We start from the raw sequence: 20,380 nt of genomic DNA, 5'->3' as shown, positions 1-20,380 counted from the left end.
AAATGAGGACACAAGGCAAAATGAAATTGTGTACTATTGTGTACTTGTGTATATGAAGATCTACGCAAAAGAAAATGATTTGAATAAAGGTATATCTATTTACATAGTATGCCGAATAGATGAGATCTATTGTCTCAAGTTAGTTCTACATGACTAAAGAGACCAAGTGTGGTAATCATATAGAGTATTTTCGAAAGATAACTACACGAGGAGACCAAAAGAAAGTTTTGGAAGAAAAATAACTAATGTATAGTCTTAACAAGTTTTTGACTAAGTTTATGAAACATTTGACCAATAGTTTCAATCATGAGTTTTACTTAAGAGCCTAAATGAATCAAAGTAACATACTAGTTATGATCAAAATCAAATTGCAAAATTGATATTCCGATATCTTCTATAGCCAACGTTTTAACCATACAAATGTCATTGCTTAACCTCCCTATGAAATGGTTAAATCTCCTTCCAAAAGGGTATTTGCGAGGGACGTATTTTAAATATTATTTACTTGAATAATGACATAGTTGCACATCATTATGACATGAGTGTGTTAGAGATTTAAAATCTCTTTCCGTATGGTTGAGATAAGACCACTTCAAAATTGGCATTTTGAAGGGATATGATGGGAACATATATGGTTTTATCCTAATAACTTGGAAATGCAATTTATATTTCAATTCTTGATAAATTTCGATTGAGAAGTCAAATTCGAAATGTGTAGAATTGAGTGGGAGTTATGAAATTCTCATGTGAAGACATGGAATTTAGTGGGAGCTATCATCCTTAAATGTTTACAACTCATCACTCATTAAAGAATGACGAGCTAATACCTTCTTTTCATAAAGAAGCTTTTGAGTTTTCAATTCTGGATGAAAATGGACAAAGATGAATCCAATTACCTCATGGGATGTTGGATTAGTATTAAAGAGATACACATCGTATCAACATATACATAGGTTATTCATATGAATGAAAATGGGATTACCATTAGCAGTCATGGTAGTTCATTGAACACGAGAACGATTGATCTTATGATTATTAGTGACTAATGTTTCCGCCATTAGAATAATCATGTACATGTCCAATAATGAATCATATGCATGAGAGCATGATGAATGATTTGTGAGCCATAATAGAAACGTCATGAATTCTCGAGTAGAATTCGATGAGCGATTTCAGTGATTGACGGAATGTTCCATTGTGTGTTAAGAGGTTGCACATATTGTAGAAAATCCGAGCACATATGAGGATTTATGAGAGTCCCAAATATTTCAAGCCTAGAAAGAGAAATGAGAAGTTTTGGAAAGATGCTTGGTTGAATAAGAAGTTATTCAAAAACAATCTTTCCTAGTTAAGCTAGGACTTGCGAGAAGTGCTAAGCTAATAATCTTGTCAATTGTTACAAGATTCTACAAAACATATACCTAGTGCATTGCGTGTGGATGGAATACTTGATCGGTACAAGTTGTATTATTCATCGCAAATTCGTTCGTTATGACATGATCGATAAGAAAGTTCTTTCAAGTTAAAGAACCAAAACCAAGGTCGAGAACCTTTGATGTGTACTTGGTAAGATTCATGCTATGAGAACATGAATGTGAAGGAAATTGCAAGTGCAAGAAGTTTGAACACATGGACACATGAAATGTTAAACTTCTATTGAAATCAATAAGTGTTTACACTTATGATAAACATCACAAGGTTGTAATATGATATTGACTACCCGAGTGTGATGTCGACATTTGTCGTTTGAGTTATTATTAACTCACTTTGTACATTGTTATATCCAAACGGGTTGTAGAGACAATTGAACCCCGTTAAAGTGAACATGGATTAACATTGTTTTTGCCCATAGTTACTTATATGAGGTGACATCTCGAAGTGACTAGAGTGTGATGCGATTGATGGCAAGTTCAAGTGCCATAGAGTCATGTGAGATGACTAGTCGATCACATAGCATCGGTATTAAGAACATTTTGTCGGGCCTAATGACCGCTTATAGAGTTCTGGCAAATTTATATAGCCTGGTCGTGGCGAGAGCTACTATAGTATTCAAAATGAGTCGATTCTTTTGACTAAAGACTATTCTTCTAAGATGGCACAGTTTCAGATTAACTTTGATTTGTGTTACTACGACCTTCGTAAATGGGGTCAAATGGGCATATTTTGGGTTATGATGGCTGTGGCTAGTCGAAGGGAATGAGTGCGATAGGAATTGTCCACCCCTAGTCAGGGTTATAACAATATCTCGGGGCCACTCGAGGAGTAATGAATTGGAAAATGCGTGGCCACGCTCGGAAGGTATCCGGTGTGGATAAATCCGGTCAATCGGTTATTCTCCGGATCGAGGAAACCACTCTCGATATGATCACTTGCAAGTACGACCTGAAAGACACCTTGCATTGAGTGGGAGATAGTAATAGGACAAGAGAATTGGTGACGCACACTTGTCGAGGACAAGTGGGAGATTGTTGGAATATGTGTCCTCCGACAATAATGCGATCACGACTGTTGATCATGATGATCACATGTTTAAGTCTCATTAAAATGAATACAATTGGGAAGTAATATTGTTACTGTCAACTGGTCAACATATATCGGTAATGATTGGCTGACTAGAGTTTGACATTACTGTCGTGTGACGGTGGTGATCAGTTGACCCCCTAGGTCATACCTAAAGGGCAATACTCTTAATTGATTATTTAATTAATCGTATAATGTTACGAGTTAATTAAATTACTTGAAAATTGACGGACGATTTTGGAAGTAAAATTTACGTATCATATTGAAATGTGATTAAATAAGATACGGTCTGAGTAATTAAATTGTATAATTACTCGGATGAAATAAATTGTTTAATGTAACAATTAAATTTGAATGAATTGTTATAAATACAATCTGTTGTGATTTATAAATGGTAAAATATTTTTGGCACAAGTAATTATGAAATTACTAAGTCAATTTTTGTATGTGACGTATTTTTATTAATACGTTGATTTTTAACATGTTAAAAATACATAACAAATATATGTGACATATGACATGTAACATATAGACAATTGACAAAAATAATATGGATACCATATTACCAAATGGGCCGAAAAATAGAGGGACTTAAGCTAATTATATGTTGTTTATAATTAGTGGGAAAACACAATGATTAAAGGCAACCCTAGCCTTGCATACCTATTGTTCCTTGTGAAGAACAATTTCTTCATGCATTGGCTCCCTTTATGTCCTCTCTTACACGGTTTTGGAGAAGCACAATTCATCATTGTTTTTTTCCTATTTTTCCACCTAATAACACTAAAAATGTTTAGTAGTGTATTCATTCTAATTCCATCATCAAAGATAGAGATTTTCTAGAGAAATAAAATCCTCTCTTCTTCTCTCTATAACCGAAAACACATAAGGGTTTTTATAAAGTTTTTGGTTCAATTTTCTTCTAAATTTAATATTATAACTAGTACTTGTAATATTAATTTTAATTAAGAGGAGCCTTGGGTATAATACATAGGGAGAGATCTTACACTTAGATCTTCATTCTTCCATTGGAATAAGCTCAAGAACAAAAGAGAAAGGTGATCTCTTTTGTGCCCAAATAACCGAAATTCAATATGTAAGGACATGATTTCTCCTCTATTTATATTATTGTTTGCTTGCATAAGATCCGTTTTAATTTTATGACAAATTAGTTTAGACATATATGACTATGTTAACATGTATATGAATCTACATTTCCTTCAGGTCTATCATAAGTTTGTAAAACTTTCTGGCCAACGAACTGTATTTGTACTTAGGCCACTTAGGGTATTGAACGTTAAGGTTTAAATGTTCCTTTTTGTCAGGCTTTACTAATAATTATCTAATTAGTTTTGGCATTTTGGATTGTAGAAGTTGTTATGAATGTTGGTTTGACATATATATATATCTATATATTTCATATTTTTCGTTTGACTTTCACAGCTTATGTTCTTTCATTTCCCAATTTTACTTAGTTTTCATCTGTATTCATCAAGTAATATTATGCTTTTCACCATTGTTTTGCAACATAATTAACTGTGAAATGCTTCAACCTACCTTCATTATAAACATGTGATTTGTACAATAGTTTGTCTTTCAACTGTCTTTACAATATCCCTCAAATGATTGATAGATATGGGGCGAAAGAGTGTTGCATCGAAGAAAAAAGTTCTACTAAAAGGAGGACGGTCAGTCAAAGATTATTTTCCAGCAAAATCGAAAGCTGCGACAACTAATTCTGTTGACCCAAGCAATTTGAGTAAGAAATTTAGTTCACTCTTGCACATTCATGAAAACAAAATTCCTTATCAGTACATGACGTAACGTTGCACACGCATGAAACAAAAAATATATGTACATTAAACAACCCTACACATGCATGAACTAATCAACATTAACTTTGACACCCTCGCAAAATGCAACCTCACCTTACAATGAGGAATAAGGGAAAGGGTTTAGGGTTGGATAAGGCGGATCCGCGGTAGCGGTCCGCCTAATCCAACCCTCAACCCTTTCCCGTCCCGTTTTAGGATACCCGACAACATATGTTTATTAAACAACCGTGTATGTGCATGACAATGTAGAGTATGTGCATTAAATAGTCTTCTACATGTATAAAAAATAAGGGAAAGGGTTTAGGGTTGGATTAGGCGGATCCGCGGTAGCGGTCCGCCTAATCCAACCCTCAACCCCTTTCCCCGTCCCGCTTTAGGATACCCGGCCCCCTACTTTAAATCCCGTCCCCAAAAAAGGGTTCACTCACCCCCTCTAGGATGTCTTTTGGTCTCGCGGCCGATAATGTGAGAAGGGAAAGGTTTGAGGGTTGGATTAGGCGGATCCGCGGTAGCGGTCCGCCTAATCCAACCTAAACCCTTTCCCGTCCCGTTTTAGGATACCCGGCCCCCTACTTTAAATCCCGTCCCCAAAAAAGGGTTCACTCATCCCCTCTAGGATGTCTTTTGGTCTCGCGGCCGATAATGTGAGAAGGGAAAGGGTTGAGGGTTGGATTAGGCGGATCCGCGGTAGCGGTCCGCCTAATCCAACCCTCAACCCTTTCCCGTCCCGTTTTAGGATACCCGACCCTCTACTTTAAATACCGTCCCCAAAAAAGGGTTCACTCATCCCCTCTAGGATGTCTTTTGGTCTCGCGGCCGATAATGTGAGAAGGGAAAGGGTTGAGGGTTGGATTAGGCGGATCCGCGGTAGCGGTCCGCCTAATCCAACCCTCAACCCTTTCCCGTCCCGTTTTAGGATACCCGGCCCCCTACTTTAAATCCCGTCCCCAAAAAAGGGTTCACTCATCCCCTCTAGGATGTCTTTTGGTCTCGCGGCCAATAATGTGAGAAGGGAAAGGGTTGAGGGTTGGATTAGGCGGATCCGCGGTAGCGGTCCGCCTAATCCAACCCTCAACCCTTTCCCGTCCCGTTTTAGGATACCCGGCCCCCTACTTTAAATCCCGTCCCCAAAAAAGGGTTTACTCATCCCCTCTAGGATGTCTTTTGGTCTCGCGGCCGATAATGTGAGAAGGGAAAGGGTTGAGGGTTGGATTAGGCGGATCCGCGGTAGCGGTCCGCCTAATCCAACCCTCAACCCTTTCCCGTCCCGTTTTAGGATACCCGGCCCCCTACTTTAAATTCCGTCCCCAAAAAAGGGTTCACTCATCCCCTCTAGGATGTCTTTTGGTCTCGCGGCCGATAATGTGAGAAGGGAAAGGGTTGAGGGTTGGATTAGGCGGATCCGCGGTAGCGGTCCGCCTAATCCAACCCTCAACCCTTTCCCGTCCCCTTTTAGGATACCCGGCCCCCTACTTTAAATCCCGTCCCCAAAAAAGGGTTCACTCATCCCCTCTAGGATGTCTTTTGGTCTCGCGGCCGATAATGTGAGAAGGGAAAGGGTTGAGGGTTGGATTAGGCGGACCGCTACCGCGGATCCGCCTAATCCAACCCTCAACCCTTTCCCGTCCCGTTTTAGGATACCCGGCCCCCTACTTTAAATCCCGTCCCAAAAAAAGGGTTCACTCATCCCCTCGAGGATGTCTTTTGGTCTCATGCCGATAATGTGAGAAGGGAAAGGGTTGAGGGTTGGATTAGGCGGATCCGCGGTAGCGGTCCGCCTAATCCAACCCTCAACCCTTTCCCGTCCCGTTTTAGGATACCCGACAACATATGTTTATTAAACAACCGCGTATGTGCATGACAATGTAGAGTATGTGCATTAAATAGTCTTCTACATGTATAAAAAATAAGGGAAAGGGTTGAGGGTTGGATTAGGCGGATCCGCGGTAGCGGTCCGCCTAATCCAACCCTTAACCCTTTCCCGTCCCGTTTTAGGTTCCCTAGCCTTCTACATTTAATCCCGTCCCCAAACAAGTGTTCACTCGACCCCTCTACGGTGTCTTTATTAAAACAACCTTGTACATGAATGAAAAAACATAGTATGTGCATTAAATAGTGATGTGGAACGAGGTCGTCACTCAACCAATCAAACACATTTATAATACTCAACATACAACTAGTTAGCGGTAAGTCGAGGTCGATCCATGGGACGGTGTGCTTTGGGTTCTAAGTCTATCTATCTCAATTTATGCTAGTGTCACAATTTGGTTGGGTTTGTAGTTGTGTTCTAGACTAGTGCAAGCAATAAAGTAAAGCAAACAATAAAAGGAAGGATGTAAACAATTGATTAAAAGTGCTAGGATGTCATGGGTTCATAGGGGATTCATGGTTTTGATCATACAAACATGTTTACAAGGTTGCAAGCAATTAATGTTGTGGAGGAACCGAGTTGGGTTATATCTTACAGTTCTTAGGAAGAGTTGTGTCCCGGAGCCGAATCGATTAGATTGTACAACACCTACAAGTCGACTTACATTCCTCCTAATCAACTTCTATACATGGTCTAACAAGACTCGAGTTGGTTTATATCTTACAAGTCAAGTTGAATAGATAAGAGATGGTTGTAAATGCAAGGATTCATAGGCTTAGCATTTCATCAAACATAACATGTGCATAAAGTTGACATCACAACAAGCAAGCAATTTAATCATGTGAACATATTAGATTAAGCATGAATCAATCCCATGTTGGTTTTCCCTAATTACCCATTAATCCTAGCTAAAGAAACTACTCACTCATTATCATGGAAAACATGTCATTAATGGTGTCAATCATCACAACAAGTATAAACATGATAATGGAATGAAGAAATGAACAATAAAGAGTAAAGAGTAAAGGAATTATACCAACTTAAGATGATCCAAACAATAAAGCAAAGAATAATAGAAGAACTTGATGATTGATGGAAGGTTGTCAATCTCCCAATAAACCCAATAATCTTCAATTACCCAATAATAAATTTGAATAATAAACTTGAACAATAATTAAGGAGAGATTAATGTGTAATTTGTGGAAAGATTAAAGAGTAATCTATTCTAATCTACTCCTAATCTAATCTAAGGAAGGATTTTCTACTAGCTAAAAAGATGTGTTAAAGGATTATTACAAATGGGGTATTTATAGTGGAAATTAGGTGGATGCATTAGGGTTAACTAAGGGCTAAACTATTAATTACACTTTTTAAGTTGAGCAAGGAGACTCCGGTATTTTCTGAGAGAAGGGCTTCTCTTTTCGTAGGTTGAAGAAGACAATCCGTGCTGTGAAGAAATCCGGGCGGAATAAGGTCGGGACGGACGGATTTGGGCGGTGGAATCCGAGCGGATTAAGGTGAATCCGGGCGGATTCTGAAAATGCAATCAGGGCGGATTTGGGAGAATCCGGGCAGATTTGGGAGATGCAATCCGGGCGGATTTGGGAGAATCCGCTCGGATTGTGGTTCACGTAGCAAGGAAAAGTTTCCTGTCCAGGAATCCGCTCGTCCTGAGCGAAATATGGGCGTCCTGGGCTTCAACCCGAGCGGGTTGAATTTGACCCGAGCGGGTTGAGCTGTATCTTGAGCTCGGATTGTAAAACGGACGTTATTTCCTCATCCGGACTCCTATTGGAGTGATTCAAAAGCCTAGATCACTTGATTTTTCGATGCCGTTCCATCTAGCATATTTTCAGAGCCAAAGGAGCAACCCTTGGTTCGGTTTTTGAGCGATTTCTTCTTGTAATGCTTTCCCTCTCGTCATTCTTACTTTTAACCCTTTGATCCTTCTACATACACTTTATTCCTACATCTTTGGTCATCATTCTTGCCTCCTCTTCATACTAGTCCATCTAATATCATCAATAAGCTTCCAAATATGCACGAAAGACAGAAATTTCCGCCTTATTATCTCCTTTTCTACAAAACATATGAAATGCGATAGAAAAGCAAATAGGAAGGTTTTGACGGATAAAATGGCCATGAAATGCTATAATAGTATGCAAAATAGGCTCAATTAGGGGACTAAATGTGCGCAAATAATGTTCACATCAAATATCCCCAAACCGAACCTTTACTCGTCCCGAGTAAAGAGGTGACTAAAACTAGACCTTTATTTAAACTAACCTAATAACATAACCGATATGAGACAATTAGCGGGTCTCACTCCGCCCCTTCAACTCACAACAAGACAACCATGAGGTAGGATGCCTTCTTGCAAGGCAAGGTGGGGCTTGCCAAAATGGCGATACATCCAATCATTAAGCACACAAAATCACATAATGGATGCATCTACAAAAGAATAGCCACTTTCCTCATCTAAGTGGCGGAAATTATCTACAAGGGAAGCAATTCAAGGGTACACACTCTTTCATAGATACAATTTCTTCAAACTACTAAGCCTAGAAGGATACCAATAAATCACCTCCAAGTTGTGTCAAGCTAGGGTACCTTTGTCCTCAATCGTTAAATGCTTTTGTCAAGAGTAGACTCCCTATGGTGTTAGAAACACTGGAGGATCGCGGAATTCCCCCTCTTGCCTAGACAAGAAGAAGGGTCGTCCCCTCTCTACCATGCACAAAAATGGATACGGTGGATAAAGGGATCGATAGAATTTGAGTTTCATTTTGGGAGTTTGCTTTCGTTTTTGTTTTTCCCCCAAATTTCTTGTGGCATATAACATTTGAGAACACTTTCTTTTTGCCATTTCTTTTTGATTTTTGGCATTTCAACACTTGACAACTTTCAACTTTTCTCATTTCTTTTGAAAATTTTCAAAGTCACCCCATATGTAGGGAGGGTGCCTTATTTTTGAAGCTTTAGGAGTTCTATTTTTGCTCCTCTTTTCTTTTGATGCATTTTCGCAAACTTTTTCTTTTCTTTTCATTTCTTTGAACTCAAATTTATTTTCTTTTTGTGCCTATTCCCTTTGATGACAAAAATGTGGTAGAACATGGATGATGGATGGATGGATGCATGGTTTCAAGGGTCACCTTGGAATAAACGGTAGCCAAGGAGTTATCACACCACAAGGTACTCTTGACTAGGCCTTAAACCATGGGTCAAAGGATACTAGCATGACACATCCTAGGGTGTTTTACAAGTATTCTAACAAGCAAAGTCTTAAGAACAAAAAGCATCTACTAGGGCCTATATACACTTGTTAAGCTTCCCAAGTAGACGGTTTCGCAAAATTTTTCTAACATGCAACTACATGCCATGATGCAACTAACATATAAACATCCTAATGCAAATGATTCTACCAACTAATATGCCAAATAAACTAAATGCAAGTCCTAAATTCACATTGTTATACCGCATCAATCAAAATAAAGCCACATAGTCATTAACATAAAGAGGAAAAAGGAGATTGGAAAGATCATACCATGCGGTCTTCAATATCCTCATGTCTCGGATGTGGCGTAGTCAATCAATGTGAATAAGGATGAACAAAAACAATATATACAAAACAATATATACAAGACTACACTACAGAGGAAATGAACATGTTTTTGGATTTTTCAATTTTTTAAATTTTTATGGTTTTTGTTTTTATGAAATTAAAAGACATATTTTTGTGATTTTTCAAAATTTTTCAATTTTTATGCATTTTTGGAATATAAATTCCCATCCCCCACTTTATTTTGGACATTGTCCTCAATGTACATGTAGGAGTAGGAATGAAAAAGAAATACATGTTTTTGGATTTTTGATTTTTTGAAATAACGTACAAATGCAATGATATGGTATGAATGAATGCATGCTCTAACTAAATGCAATTCTATATGACATATATAACAAATGAATGCAATCTAAACTATACTATATGATGCATGCTAAATGCTTAAGTCACCTATGATCAAACCTCCCCAAACCGATTTAAACATTATTTCTAATGTAGAAAAGAATAGGATTGGTCATTAGTGACTATTCATGAATTCTAGTCTATATGCAACTATGTATATGAATCATGTGAAATATATTACAATGAAACTACACTATATGAACTAAATAATGTAAATGCAATATGAAATATAATACAAATGCAAGCTAAATGTATATGTACATAACTAAATGCAAGTGGAAATGTAATGCAAAGTGAAAGAAAAGGGTATCTTACAAATGGTGGTTTGAGATAGGACTCCACCAAACTCATTCAAGTTCCATTATCCATGGAGCTCAATGCTCTCAATAGTTGGTCAAAAGCTTGTGAATGGTCCTCAAGTAAGCATGAATAAGTCTTGAACCATTGCAAAATAGAGTAGGGCCAATCCATGAGGGACCTCCCTTTGAACTCCTTCCCCTTCTCTTTTGCTTTGTGATGATGGCCTTCCCGGCTCTTAAAACTAGCAAACTTGAGATTCTTGTCATGGGGGCTTTTCCGGTTGCTCCTATTTCTTCCAAAGTTGATGACGCAAATGCTTGGACTAGGTGATCTTCCAAGAATAGAAGGTGAAATTTCATTGTCTTGATGATGGGATGTCTTAGGAGTTGGGATAGTGGATGCCAAATTTCCACATATAGACTCCTTCTTAACCTTTTCTTTGAGCTTCTCCACTAAGTAATTCTTGTATGACGATTTGACTTTCGTGAGAAGGTCCATAATGTCATCTCCAACTATCATGGGCTCCATAGTGGGTGTGAAAAGGTTCTCATGAAGGCATTCCTCCTCTTCATCGAAGTAATCTTCAAACTTCTCAAGGACGGGTTCCTCAAGAAAGCTAATCCCATAACTCCCTTCATCATTTGAGTCCATATTTCCCTCATCATCTTCTTCCATAGATGCATCATCATCGCTTTCTCCGTATGAATCATAAATAGGGGCTTCACTCTTCTTCACCAACTCATTCTCTAACACATCAACATCTACTTCAAATGACACACCCTCATACTCACAAAGGCTAAGAGTATTTGGCTTACTCAACCTCATGTCTTCATCATCAAATACCACACTTTCATACTCACAAGACCCCAAAGAGGTTGGCTCTTCCCACTTCTCATCAAAGGTAACTCCTTCAAACTCACATTCATGGTCAATGTCCAAGGAGTGGTGGGGAGTGATTGCTTGGGATTCTTTTAATTGGGCAATTTGAATCCCCAATTCCTCTCTTTGGATAACAATGCCTTTAAGAACATTATCTTCTTTTTGGCTCTCTTCTAGCATTTGTTTGAAGAAGTTTTGTTGATCTCCCATCATTTGGAGAATCACATTTTCAATGGGTTCATCTTCTTGTTGTGGGTAGGTGTGAAAGTGGTTGTATTGTGGCAATTGAAGTTCATTGTGAAATGGGTATTGGGTGGGTGGTTGTTGTTGATATTGGGTGTGGTGATTTTGGTGGGAAAAATTGAGGTAGTGGTTAGGATTTTCGTTGTACAAATAATAAGGTAGGTTTGTGTTGACTTGCTCCTCAAACTCCCCATACCCATGGTAGTCATACTCAAAAGATTCACCACATACTCCATGTGCCAAGCCTTCGGTCATCATCATAACTAGGACAAAGATATAACTACAAACAAGGAAACTACAAGAAAACGGTAAAAACAATCCTTGAGGAACAAGTTCCTCAAGGTTAAAGCAAAATCAAAATAGACAAACAAGTAAGAACTTAATCACATAGCACCATCCCCGGCAACGGCGCCATTTTGATGTGGAACGAGGTCGTCACTCAACCAATCAAACACATTTATAATACTCAACATACAACTAGTTAGCGGTAAGTCGAGGTCGATCCATGGGACGGTGTGCTTTAGGTTCTAAGTCTATCTATCTCAATTTATGCTAGTGTCACAATTTGGTTGGGTTTGTAGTTGTGTTCTAGACTAGTGCAAGCAATAAAGTAAAGCAAACAATAAAAGGAAGGATGTAAACAATTGATTAAAAGTGCTAGGATGTCATGGGTTCATAGGGGATTCATGGTTTTGATCATACAAACATGTTTACAAGGTTGCAAGCAATTAATGTTGTGGAGGAACCGAGTTGGGTTATATCTTACGGTTCTTAGGAAGAGTTGGGTCCCGGAGCCGAATCGATTAGATTGTACAACACCTACAAGTCGACTTACTTTCCTCCTAATCAACTTCTATGCATGGTCTAACAAGACTCGAGTTGGTTTATATCTTACAAGTCAAGTTGAATAGATAAGAGATGGTTGTAAATGCAAGGATTCATAGGCTTAGCATTTCATCAAACATAACATGTGCATAAAGTTGACATCACAACAAGCAAGCAATTTAATCATGTGAACATATTAGATTAAGCATGAATCAATCCCATGTTGGTTTTCCCTAATTACCCATTAATCCTAGCTAAAGAAACTACTCACTCATTATCATGGAAAACATGTCATTAATGGTGTCAATCATCACAACAAGTATAAACATGATAATGGAATGAAGAAATGAACAATAAAGAGTAAAGAGTAAAGGAATTATACCAACTTAAGATGATCCAAACAATAAAGCAAAGAATAATAGAAGAACTTGATGATTGATGTAAGGTTGTCAATCTCCCAATAAACCCAATAATCTTCAATTACCCAATAATAAACTTGAATAATAAACTTGAACAATAATTAAGGAGAGATTAATGTGTAATTTGTGGAAAGATTAAAGAGTAATCTATTCTAATCTACTCCTAATCTAATCTAAGGAAGGATTTTCTACTAGCTAAAAAGATGTGTTAAAGGATTATTACAAATGGGGTATTTATAGTGAAAATTAGGTGGATGCATTAGGGTTAACTAAGGGCTAAACTAGTAATTACACATTTTAAGTTGAGCAAGGAGACTCCGGTATTTTCTGAGAGAAGGGCTTCTCTTTTCGTAGCTTGAAAAAGACAATCCGTGCTGTGAAGAAATCCGGGCGGAATAAGGTCGGGACGGACGGATTTGGGCGGTGGAATCCGAGCGGATTAAGGTGAATCCGGGCGGATTCTGAAAATGCAATCCGGGCGGATTTGGGAGAATCCGGGCAGATTTGGGAGATGCAATCCGAGCGGATTTGGGAGAATCCGCTCGGATTGTGGTTCACGTAGTAAGGAAAAGTTTCCTGTCCAGGAATCCGCTCGTCCCGAGAAAAATATGGGCGTCCTGGGCTTCAACCCGAGCGGGTTGAATTTGACCCGAGCGGGTTGAGCTGTATCTTGAGCTCGGATTGTAAAACGGACGTTATTTCCTCATCCGGACTCCTATTGGAGTGATTCAAAAGCCTAGATCACTTGATTTTTCGATGCCGTTCCATCTAGCATATTTTCAGAGCCAAAGGAGCAACCCTTGGTTCGGTTTTTGAGCGATTTCTTCTTGTAATGCTTTCCCTCTCGTCATTCTTACTTTTAACCCTTTGATCCTTCTACATACACTTTATTCCTACATCTTTGGTCATCATTCTTGCCTCCTCTTCATACTAGTCCATCTAATATCATCAATAAGCTTCCAAATATGCACGAAAGACAGAAATTTCCGCCTTATTATCTCCTTTTCTACAAAACATATGAAATGCGATAGAAAAGCAAATAGGAAGGTTTTGACGGATAAAATGGCCATGAAATGCTATAATAGTATGCAAAATAGGCTCAATTAGGGGACTAAATGTGCGCAAATAATGTTCACATCAAATATCCCCAAACCGAACCTTTACTCGTCCCGAGTAAAGAGGTGACTAAAACTAGACCTTTATTTAAACTAACCTAATAACATAACCGATATGAGACAATTAGCGGGTCTCACTCCGCCCCTTCAACTCACAACAAGACAACCATGAGGTAGGATGCCTTCTTGCAAGGCAAGGTGGGGCTTGCCAAAATGGCGATACATCCAATCATTAAGCACACAAAATCACATAATGGATGCATCTACAAAAGAATAGCCACTTTCCTCATCTAAGTGGCGGAAATTATCTACAAGGGAAGCAATTCAAGGGTACACACTCTTTCATAGATACAATTTCTTCAAACTACTAAGCCTAGAAGGATACCAATAAATCACCTCCAAGTTGTGTCAAGCTAGGGTACCTTTGTCCTCAATCGTTAAATGCTTTTGTCAAGAGTAGACTCCCTATGGTGTTAGAAACACTGGAGGATCGCGGAATTCCCCCTCTTGCCTAGACAAGAAGAAGGGTCGTCCCCTCTCTACCATGCACAAAAATGGATACGGTGGATAAAGGGATCGATAGAATTTGAGTTTCATTTTGGGAGTTTGCTTTCGTTTTTGTTTTTCCCCCAATTTCTTGTGGCATATAACATTTGAGAACACTTTCTTTTTGCCATTTCTTTTTGATTTTTGGCATTTCAACACTTGACAACTTTCAACTTTTCTCATTTCTTTTGAAAATTTTCAAAGTCACCCCATATGTAGGGAGGGTGCCTTATTTTTGAAGCTTTAGGAGTTCTATTTTTGCTCCTCTTTTCTTTTGATGCATTTTCGCAAACTTTTTCTTTTCTTTTCATTTCTTTGAACTCAAATTTATTTTCTTTTTGTGCCTATTCCCTTTGATGACAAAAATGTGGTAGAACATGGATGATGGATGGATGGATGCATGGTTTCAAGGGTCACCTTGGAATAAACGGTAGCCAAGGAGTTATCACACCACAAGGTACTCTTGACTAGGCCTTAAACCATGGGTCAAAGGATACTAGCATGACACATCCTAGGGTGTTTTACAAGTATTCTAACAAGCAAAGTCTTAAGAACAAAAAGCATCTACTAGGGCCTATATACACTTGTTAAGCTTCCCAAGTAGACGGTTTCGCAAAATTTTTCTAACATGCAACTACATGCCATGATGCAACTAACATATAAACATCCTAATGCAAATGATTCTACCAACTAATATGCCAAATAAACTAAATGCAAGTCCTAAATTCACATTGTTATACCGCATCAATCAAAATAAAGCCACATAGTCATTAACATAAAGAGGAAAAAGGAGATTGGAAAGATCATACCATGCGGTCTTCAATATCCTCATGTCTCGGATGTGGCGTAGTCAATCAATGTGAATAAGGATGAACAAAAACAATATATACAAAACAATATATACAAGACTACACTACAGAGGAAATGAACATGTTTTTGGATTTTTCAATTTTTTAAATTTTTATGGTTTTTGTTTTTATGAAATTAAAAGACATATTTTTGTGATTTTTCAAAATTTTTCAATTTTTATGCATTTTTGGAATATAAATTCCCATCCCCCACTTTATTTTGGACATTGTCCTCAATGTACATGTAGGAGTAGGAATGAAAAAGAAATACATGTTTTTGGATTTTTGATTTTTTGAAATAACGTACAAATGCAATGATATGGTATGAATGAATGCATGCTCTAACTAAATGCAATTCTATATGACATATATAACAAATGAATGCAATCTAAACTATACTATATGATGCATGCTAAATGCTTAAGTCACTTATGATCAAACCTCCCCAAACCGATTTAAACATTATTTCTAATGTAGAAAAGAATAGGATTGGTCATTAGTGACTATTCATGAATTCTAGTCTATATGCAACTATGTATATGAATCATGTGAAATATATTACAATGAAACTACACTATATGAACTAAATAATGTAAATGCAATATGAAATATAATACAAATGCAAGCTAAATGTATATGTACATAACTAAATGCAAGTGGAAATGTAATGCAAAGTGAAAGAAAAGGGTATCTTACAAATGGTGGTTTGAGATAGGACTCCACCAAACTCATTCAAGTTCCATTATCCATGGAGCTCAATGCTCTCAATAGTTGGTCAAAAGCTTGTGAATGGTCCTCAAGTAAGCATGAATAAGTCTTGAACCATTGCAAAATAGAGTAGGGCCAATCCATGAGGGACCTCCCTTTGAACTCCTTCCCCTTCTCTTTTGCTTTGTGATGATGGCCTTCCCGGCTCTTAAAACTAGCAAACTTGAGATTCTTGTCATGGGGGCTTTTCCGGTTGCTCCTATTTCTTCCAAAGTTGATGACGCAAATGCTTGGACTAGGTGATCTTCCAAGAATAGAAGGTGAAATTTCATTGTCTTGATGATGGGATGTCTTAGGAGTTGGGATAGTGGATGCCAAATTTCCACATATAGACTCCTTCTTAACCTTTTCTTTGAGCTTCTCCACTAAGTAATTCTTGTATGACGATTTGACTTTCGTGAGAAGGTCCATAATGTCATCTCCAACTATCATGGGCTCCATAGTGGGTGTGAAAAGGTTCTCATGAAGGCATTCCTCCTCTTCATCGAAGTAATCTTCAAACTTCTCAAGGACGGGTTCCTCAAGAAAGCTAATCCCATAACTCCCTTCATCATTTGAGTCCATATTTCCCTCATCATCTTCTTCCATAGATGCATCATCATCGCTTTCTCCGTATGAATCATAAATAGGGGCTTCACTCTTCTTCACCAACTCATTCTCTAACACATCAACATCTACTTCAAATGACACACCCTCATACTCACAAAGGCTAAGAGTATTTGGCTTACTCAACCTCATGTCTTCATCATCAAATACCACACTTTCATACTCACAAGACCCCAAAGAGGTTGGCTCTTCCCACTTCTCATCAAAGGTAACTCCTTCAAACTCACATTCATGGTCAATGTCCAAGGAGTGGTGGGGAGTGATTGCTTGGGATTCTTTTAATTGGGCAATTTGAATCCCCAATTCCTCTCTTTGGATAACAATGCCTTTAAGAACATTATCTTCTTTTTGGCTCTCTTCTAGCATTTGTTTGAAGAAGTTTTGTTGATCTCCCATCATTTGGAGAATCACATTTTCAATGGGTTCATCTTCTTGTTGTGGGTAGGTGTGAAAGTGGTTGTATTGTGGCAATTGAAGTTCATTGTGAAATGGGTATTGGGTGGGTGGTTGTTGTTGATATTGGGTGTGGTGATTTTGGTGGGAAAAATTGGGGTAGTGGTTAGGATTTTCGTTGTACAAATAATAAGGTAGGTTTGTGTTGACTTGCTCCTCAAACTCCCCATACCCATGGTAGTCATACTCAAAAGATTCACCACATACTCCATGTGCCAAGCCTTCGGTCATCATCATAACTAGGACAAAGATATAACTACAAACAAGGAAACTACAAGAAAACGGTAAAAACAATCCTTGAGGAACAAGTTCCTCAAGGTTAAAGCAAAATCAAAATAGACAAACAAGTAAGAACTTAATCACATAGCACCATCCCCGGCAACGGCGCCATTTTGATGTGGAACGAGGTCGTCACTCAACCAATCAAACACATTTATAATACTCAACATACAACTAGTTAGCGGTAAGTCGAGGTCGATCCATGGGACGGTGTGCTTTAGGTTCTAAGTCTATCTATCTCAATTTATGCTAGTGTCACAATTTGGTTGGGTTTGTAGTTGTGTTCTAGACTAGTGCAAGCAATAAAGTAAAGCAAACAATAAAAGGAAGGATGTAAACAATTGATTAAAAGTGCTAGGATGTCATGGGTTCATAGGGGATTCATGGTTTTGATCATACAAACATGTTTACAAGGTTGCAAGCAATTAATGTTGTGGAGGAACCGAGTTGGGTTATATCTTACGGTTCTTAGGAAGAGTTGGGTCCCGGAGCCGAATCGATTAGATTGTACAACACCTACAAGTCGACTTACTTTCCTCCTAATCAACTTCTATGCATGGTCTAACAAGACTCGAGTTGGTTTATATCTTACAAGTCAAGTTGAATAGATAAGAGATGGTTGTAAATGCAAGGATTCATAGGCTTAGCATTTCATCAAACATAACATGTGCATAAAGTTGACATCACAACAAGCAAGCAATTTAATCATGTGAACATATTAGATTAAGCATGAATCAATCCCATGTTGGTTTTCCCTAATTACCCATTAATCCTAGCTAAAGAAACTACTCACTCATTATCATGGAAAACATGTCATTAATGGTGTCAATCATCACAACAAGTATCAACATGATAATGGAATGAAGAAATGAACAATAAAGAGTAAAGAGTAAAGGAATTATACCAACTTAAGATGATCCAAACAATAAAGCAAAGAATAATAGAAGAACTTGATGATTGATGTAAGGTTGTCAATCTCCCAATAAACCCAATAATCTTCAATTACCCAATAATAAACTTGAATAATAAACTTGAACAATAATTAAGGAGAGATTAATGTGTAATTTGTGGAAAGATTAAAGAGTAATCTATTCTAATCTACTCCTAATCTAATCTAAGGAAGGATTTTCTACTAGCTAAAAAGATGTGTTAAAGGATTATTACAAATGGGGTATTTATAGTGAAAATTAGGTGGATGCATTAGGGTTAACTAAGGGCTAAACTAGTAATTACACATTTTAAGTTGAGCAAGGAGACTCCGGTATTTTCTGAGAGAAGGGCTTCTCTTTTCGTAGCTTGAAAAAGACAATCCGTTTGTGAAGAAATCCGGGCGGAATAAGGTCGGGACGGACGGATTTGGGCGGTGGAATCCGAGCGGATTAAGGTGAATCCGGGCGGATTACGAAAATGCAATCCGGGCGGATTTGGGAGAATCCGGGCAGATTTGGGAGATGCAATCCGAGCGGATTTGGGAGAATCCGCTCGGATTGTGGTTCACGTAGTAAGGAAAAGTTTCCTGTCCAGGAATCCGCTCGTCCCGAGAAAAATATGGGCGTCCTGGGCTTCAACCCGAGCGGGTTGAATTTGACCCGAGCGGGTTGAGCTGTATCTTGAGCTCGGATTGTAAAACGGACGTTATTTCCTCATCCGGACTCCTATTGGAGTGATTCAAAAGCCTAGATCACTTGATTTTTCGATGCCGTTCCATCTAGCATATTTTCAGAGCCAAAGGAGCAACCCTTGGTTCGGTTTTTGAGCGATTTCTTCTTGTAATGCTTTCCCTCTCGTCATTCTTACTTTTAACCCTTTGATCGGTCTACATACACTTTATTCCTACATCTTTGGTCATCATTCTTGCCTCCTCTTCATACTAGTCCATCTAATATCATCAATAAGCTTCCAAATATGCACGAAAGACAGGAATTTCCGCCTTATTATCTCCTTTTCTACAAAACATATGAAATGCGATAGAAAAGCAAATAGGAAGGTTTTGACGGATAAAATGGCCATGAAATGCTATAATAGTATGCAAAATAGGCTCAATTAGGGGACTAAATGTGCGCAAATAATGTTCACATCAAATAGTCTTCTACATGTATGACAACGCACTATATGTGCATCAAAATTTATCAGCTGTTGCTTTGCTATTTGATGCATTAATGCTAAAATTTGTCATTTAATTTGAAATTCTGAAACATTACTTCTCTAAAAAACTCTGTACATCACCTAATTAATGCTGTTTAACATTTGACAGATGATGGGGATGTCTTCTCAGAATCAGTTGACAACGAAGCTACTACAACAGAAACAGTTGACAAGGAAGCTTCTAACCCAGAAACAGCTGACAAGGAAGCTACTAAAACAGAACCAGCTGTTCCGCGTCGAGTGAGTCCTCGTACTAAAACACCAGTTGATGAGGATGTCTTACCGAAAGATGTTGAAGAACCATCTACCAAGAAAAGGAGAGTGTCCACTGTTACTGATAATAAAGATGCTAGCAGCATTGCTAGTAGGAAAGGAAGTCCACATAGGAAGTGTGGTAAAGATTATGATACGCTGGTAACTAGGATGAGTCCTTCTTTGATAATTAATTTTATCAAGTCGAACCCGTCTGAGAAGCAAGTTGAAGCTATTCAGAGCATGGGTTTTGGAGAGCTGTTAAAACTTCAGTCGGAAGTAATCCATGGCCATTTGGCTAGATGGATTGTGGAGTCTTTCAATCCATTCAGTTGTTCGTTGATGAATGGGGATTTGACTATCACGGATGAGGATGTCTACCTTGTCACGGGAATTCCTATGGGGCCATTAGATATTAATCCGGTTGGGAGGAATCTTTTGTAAAGAAGAGGGTTAGAGGTCTGTCCAGGAGATTTAAGGACCAATTTAGTACCACGAGATATTACCAAGAAG

At 38.2% G+C, this 20,380-nt stretch overlaps 1 protein-coding gene across 1 annotated transcript; it reads left to right on the top strand.

Annotated features, from left to right (window-relative positions):
• The first annotated feature begins 4,155 nt into the window (after positions 1 to 4,155).
• Positions 4,156 to 20,311, top strand: LOC141613299 (uncharacterized). Its single transcript, XM_074432035.1, has 2 exons — positions 4,156 to 4,279; positions 19,725 to 20,311. Exons 1-2 carry the CDS (start codon positions 4,156 to 4,158, stop codon positions 20,309 to 20,311), a joined length of 711 nt encoding a protein of 236 aa, XP_074288136.1.
• The last annotated feature ends 69 nt before the right edge of the window (positions 20,312 to 20,380 follow it).

Source organism: Silene latifolia, chromosome 11, assembly GCF_048544455.1.
Source record: "Silene latifolia isolate original U9 population chromosome 11, ASM4854445v1, whole genome shotgun sequence".
NCBI classification, from domain to species: domain Eukaryota; kingdom Viridiplantae; phylum Streptophyta; class Magnoliopsida; order Caryophyllales; family Caryophyllaceae; genus Silene; species Silene latifolia.
The sequence above is the reverse complement of the archived record's forward strand: the minus strand, read 5'-3'. Positions and strand labels throughout refer to the sequence as shown.

What these genes read in the sequence shown, in the direction of transcription:
- LOC141613299 (XM_074432035.1), top strand. Translation starts at nt 4,156, where the DNA reads ATGGGGCGAAAGAGTGTTGCATCGAAGAAAAAAGTTCTACTAAAAGGA. An exon ending in TGTTGACCCAAGCAATTTGA is followed by an intron (nt 4,280 to 19,724) that starts GTAAGAAATTTA and finishes AACATTTGACAG; the next exon opens with ATGATGGGGATGTCTTCTCA.